Source organism: Paramisgurnus dabryanus, chromosome 14 (genome assembly GCF_030506205.2).
Source record: "Paramisgurnus dabryanus chromosome 14, PD_genome_1.1, whole genome shotgun sequence".
Taxonomy (NCBI): domain Eukaryota; kingdom Metazoa; phylum Chordata; class Actinopteri; order Cypriniformes; family Cobitidae; genus Paramisgurnus; species Paramisgurnus dabryanus.
The window spans coordinates 2654397-2660115 of record NC_133350.1 but is presented as its reverse complement, the minus strand read 5'-3'; the positions used below and the strand labels follow the sequence as shown (position 1 = coordinate 2660115).

At 35.7% G+C, this 5719-nt stretch overlaps 1 protein-coding gene across 1 annotated transcript; it reads left to right on the top strand.

Annotated features, from left to right (window-relative positions):
* The first annotated feature begins 850 nt into the window (after positions 1–850).
* On the top strand, positions 851–5148 carry LOC135764879 (uncharacterized). The gene is made up of 6 exons (XM_065275557.2): positions 851–1005; positions 1731–2240; positions 2616–2771; positions 3693–3904; positions 4291–4604; positions 4703–5148. The coding sequence occupies exons 1-6, from the start codon at positions 998–1000 to the stop codon at positions 4922–4924; spliced, it is 1422 nt and encodes a 473-aa protein (XP_065131629.1). The 5' UTR covers positions 851–997; the 3' UTR covers positions 4925–5148.
* The last annotated feature ends 571 nt before the right edge of the window (positions 5149–5719 follow it).

The following is a 5719-nucleotide window of genomic DNA, read 5'->3' as shown; positions in this document are numbered from 1 at the left end:
TTTTGTTTGGTAAAATACAGTAAAAATGTGTACAAATAAGTATGAGAATCATGATTTAAAAGGAGTGCAAAGTGAGTTTAACTTATAGTACATTAATCAAATTTCTGTTGTGTAGGTCTACTGTAAAGTGTTTGGGCAAGATTTGGTAGGCCTACTTTAAAGTATTTGTATGTCTGTTAATGACCCTTAAACCACAAAGGCTATAAACAAAATGATATTTCCCCTGAATCAAGTTAATAGGGGCCAAGCACCGAGGTGCAAGGACCCTATTGTTCTTCAATGAGTCATTGATGTCTTTCAGGTATGAAGTTTTTCCTCTATTTGATAAATACACTTTAAATCTAGATATCATATTGTTTTTAAATGATGATGATGTATGGTTTCAACTATTCAGCACATTGGTGAACATTGTTGTGTTTAATGGTGATACAGAAATAAATTGACTTTGAATAGCCACAAGGTGGCGCTGTGATCCACCTTGTTTTGTCAGTGCCAAACAATGGATTATGTAAAAAAATTGCACAATAAATACTTTATGGACAACACATAAGAGAGGCCATACACTGACTTTATGCAAGGCATTTTTTCATTTACATCATGTGACTAAATACGTGAAGAGAATCTGTAAGATTGTACTGTTTATGCCATGTGTTGCTATACTATTGAATAAATGTGTCTTTGGTTAATATATTTGGATAAAATGAAGATAACACATTTGTTTATCACGGTAAATAGAAAATAATTGCACATTGGTCTATTTGATTAATGCATCATTTGATGTAATTTAACCAGGAACAAGAAGGAATGGGTACATTTACGATGTTATTTATTTATTAAGGCAGGAAATGAAACGACACCAACGAAGAAGAACGATATCGTTTCCTCTTTCACCATCCATTTGAAGACGTAATTGTGGTTTTGTAAAAGCTCTTGGAAACATTTTTGTTTGTTTTAACGTTTTGGATTTACCTAAAGTACACAGAAAACAATCAAGAAGATGTCAAGGTAAGAAGATGTTTTTTATTGATTTGCAGAAGTTAATGAAGTCTGTCAGATTTCAAACAAGTTAACGTCGACGTAATGGTTTCCAGTTCTTTTTCATTACTGAAGTAAAAAAATGTACAAGTTGGATATTTTTCTGTTACTGTAATATGGTGCATCGTTTTTTGTCTACAGAAAGTATCAACTTAAACGACACACACATACCCTGCTGAAAAAAACAGCATCAAACCAGCATGGGAATTATCACCAGCATACCAACACCAATAACACAACATATGCTGGTCTTGCTGGTTTGACCAGAATGGGATGCTAGTGCTAATGCTGGTTTAGCTGGTGCAAATGCTTGTGCTGGTTTGATGCTGGTTTAGCTGGTGTTCACTAGCAAACCAGCACCAAAACACAACATATGCTGGTCTTGCTGGTATGCTGTTTTTTCAGCAGGGTACGGTCGGCAGTTCTTAAATTTGGAAAAATAACAACAATTATTTATTAGCAAAAATTAAGCCAAAATGGAAAAGCCAGTGCAGAAGCATATGGCATGAAGTGCCACCTTTCAAACTAACAAGTGAAACAAACCATTAAAGTGTCAAATGTAAAAAGTGAATTAAATGTAAATGTTGAATTAAAATTGTATTTAGGTTATAGGTGTAATTTTCTTACCTTGAAGACAAAATTCTTGAATGCTACCCTGGACTGCATTTCATTGATCACATTTCTTTTCTTTCCAGGGAAGAAACACCTGTTCCTCAGGACGTGCTGAGTGTTATCTCTCAGAGCCTACAATCATTGGGTGCAGAGCTCAGACAGGCTGCTGCAGATACACACTGTGATCACTTTTACTTTCGACTGGAGAGCATTGTCCATGTTTTGTCAAGATTTGTTGTGTATGGACCACTGCAACACGAAGATGAGATATTTTCCCATTTAAATGATGCGTTACATGAACTACATGTCTTTTCTTTGCCAGTGCAAACTTGTGAAAGGTTTTTCTTTCTCAATGAAGAGCAACTTAAATATTTACTGGACGAACATTTCACTGTAAAAGAAATTGCTGCAATTTATTCTGTAAGTCAACGAACAATCCGGAACAGAATGACCCAGTATCAATTATCTGTGAGGCAGACTTACAGTGACATCTCTGATGAAGACTTAAAAAAGCATTTGGTGGACTTTATTTCCAGTTCTCCTAATTCAGGACAAAAGATGGTCATGGGACATCTTAAAGCCAGAGGTATAAGGTATGTTTCAAACTATATAGAGAATGTAAATTCTTTAGAGATCTCTATTGATCTTGTTTAAAGTTGTACACAATGAAAAAACATGTTACCATTTAGAGAAATGGTTTATGTTCTTTATTTATAATCTTTATTTCATTATGTGTACTGCTATTGCTGATAGATGGCTTTAAATGCCTCCCAGAACATACAGCAACATGCAAAAGCTTATAAATTAAATTTAGAGAAACTGATGGATAATTTAAATGAACACTTTCAAGAATGCATGTTATAATTTTTAGGAAATGAGGCTGTCCTTTACTGACTTTGATATGCATAGCAATATATTTTAAATAAGAAGAATTTTGATATGTCATTATAACAGTTATATGTCTACAGGGTGCAGCAACGAAGAGTCCGTGAGGCGATGAGAGCCATTGATCCGGTAGGGACTGTGCTACGGGGACTGGAACTAAATATTGTACCAAGACGACCTTATTCAGTTCCAGCACCTCTCTCCCTCTGGCATATTGATGGCAACCATAAACTCATCCGGTCAGACTTATAAGAGAATTATATTATAAAGTTTAATGTAGGGGTAGGCAACATCAGTCCTGGAGTGAGGCTGCTCTCAGATTTTAGCTCCAACCTTAATCAAACATAAATATGAACAAGCTCATCAGTGTCTTCAGGATTACTAAAGCTACAGACAGTGAGTTTTTTCCAAGGTTGGTGCTAAAATCTGCCGTGGCACTCCAGGACTGACATTGCCTACCACTGGTTTAATGTTTTATAATTGTAATTAGTAACTTTGTTATAGTCAATTTTCACTTTCATGTTTCCATCATCTTTATAACCCAGACAAAAAAGAGCTGACTGTAAATTCTTCTGTCTTGTATTTCCCTGCAAAGTAAAAGAAGAGTCATTTATTATATTTTTTGCCAAGCATGTTATTTTACTTTTTCCCTACACACCACAAGAGAAATGGCTGGCCACTGGTGTGTGTGTGTGTGTGTGTGTGTGTACCTGGTAATTATCACGTTGTGGGGACCAATTGTCCCCACAAAGATAGGAATACCAGTGTTTTTGTGACCTTGTGGGGACATTTTGATGTCCCCATGAGGAAACAAGCTTATAAATCAAACAAGATGATGTTTATTGAAAATCTAAGGTACAAGAAAGGTTTTTGTGATGGTTGGGGTTAGGGAATGGGGCAGGTAAGGGGAATAGAATATACAGTTTGTATGGTATAAAATGCATTACGTCTATGGAATGTCCCCACAAAACATGGAAACCAGAATGTGTGTGTGTGTGTGTGTGTGTGTGTGTGTTCTTGTAATTTGTATTTAAATTGTTATAGTTGAGAATGCATCATTCCTTTTTATCAGTATGAAGATAAATGCAGTAAGTCAGGGGCAGAAAAAGGCATGCTTATTACATGTTTTTTATATTATCTCTTCCTTTCTGTTTTCACAGTTGGAGAATAGTAATTCATGGGGGGATTGATGGCTTTAGTCGCAAAGTAATGTTCCTGAAAGCCAGCAATAATAACAGGGCCTCAACTGTATTGCACAGCTTCTTGGAAGCTGTGCGTGTTTATGGTCTACCTCAGCGTGTCCGCAGCGACCATGGTGGTGAAAATATAGATGTTGCACGGTTCATGCTCGAGCATCCTGATCGGGGACCTGGTAGGTGCAGTAAGTCAGAACAGTACAAAGTATTATCTAGTTTCCAGAGAGCACAACTGCAAAAATGAACTTGGATACAAATTACAGTGAAATGGCGGAAGTAGTTTATTGCCACTTTAAATAACTTATTCTGATGACAGAAAATGGGACTGTGATTCAAATTTTGAACTATAATACAGTTAGTTTTATGTGGTAATATTAAAAAGTCATTTCGAAACTACTGTTTGTGGCAGACAAAGCTTATGTCACGTTGTGAAAAGGAGTACTAATCTTGTCACCTTCCTTAGTCTGATTAAACCTTGCATATTTTCATAGTTAAGTTATTGTGTTGGAAGTTTGCTTTTCTGTTCAATTCTGATAATCGAATGTCCTACATTTTATGTTAGAGCGCAAGAGCTACATCACTGGCAAGAGTGTCCACAATCAACGCATAGAGAGGCTATGGCGGGACTTATGGTGCACAGTCATCCATATATACTATGCAGCATTCCGGCACCTGGAGGACATTGGAGCTCTTGACCCAAACAATGACGCTCACATCACATGTCTACATTTTGTGATGCTTCCAAGGCTCAACTGGCATCTAAAGTTCTTCAGTGACACCTGGGACAGACATCCCCTTTCTTCAGAGGGCAACAGGTCTCCCCAGCAGCTGTGGGTGGCAGGGCTACTTGTAGCACCACAACAGCTTCCTGTGGAGGTATAGACAGTTCCAGATGTGCATCATTGTTGATTCTTGACCAGTTTTTATTGTGACAATCTGTTTAAAAAAATGTATGAACTTTTTTGTTCTTATAGGGTGACATGTCTGACTGGGGAATTGATTGGGATGGACCAGTTCCTATTGAGAACATTGGGCAACAAACTGACATTCCAATACCGCAACCAGCCCTTCGAGAAATGCTAGAGGCCCAGCTCCAGGGTAGCATAGACCCTCTAAAAACCAGCACTGTTTTCGGTGTGGATATTTACCAGGAGGCACTGATGGTGGCCAGAGGTCTTTTGGACCACAGTCAGTAATGAACAATCTGCCCACATAATATTTGATTACTTCTGCTTAGGAGGATTTGGATTCAGAACTTCAGAATCACATGAACTTAAAAATCTTTCTCTCCCCACAATCGTCCATCAATGTTGTTTGACAGCAATAAGAAATTGAATTGTAATATAACAGTTCTTCTATGTTACAGTATTTAGTTTTAAATCTAGAATCAGATTTTGTGATCTATGCTTTTACACATGCATCCCCTAAAATAAACATAACTGTTTATACTACTGCATGTAGTTAGAGTGCATATATATATATATATATATATATATATATATATATATATATATATATATATATATATATATTGTGTGTGTGTGTGTGTGTGTGTGTGTGTGTGTGTGTGTGTGTGCATGTAGTTAGAGTGCATATATATATATATATATGTGTGTGTGTGTGTGTGTGTGTGTGTGTATAATTACATAAATATGGAAAACAAGAGTATGAAAGGATAAAGTTAGAATTGTAGAATTCATAATGCTATTGCAAGAGTATATTTTTATAATAAATAAAAAAGAAGTAAAGAGTAAAAGTGAATATATATATATAACGTTATATATATATATATATATATATATATATATATATATATATATATATATATATATATATATATATATATATATATATATATGAAAGTGATGTTTTAGCCTTGAATTGTTTCAAAAATAATTTCTAGCTTTATGTGTGAAATATCCCAAATCTTTAGGGTCTGGAACCATAGACATAAATAACTAGATGGTGCATTAGCTGTTTAAGTAAATTAG

Coding starts and splice junctions, on each gene's coding strand:
- LOC135764879 (XM_065275557.2), top strand. Junction 3,905..4,290: donor GCATCCTGATCGGGGACCTG/GTAGGTGCAGTA, acceptor ATTTTATGTTAG/AGCGCAAGAGCTACATCACT. Junction 4,605..4,702: donor CACAACAGCTTCCTGTGGAG/GTATAGACAGTT, acceptor TTGTTCTTATAG/GGTGACATGTCTGACTGGGG.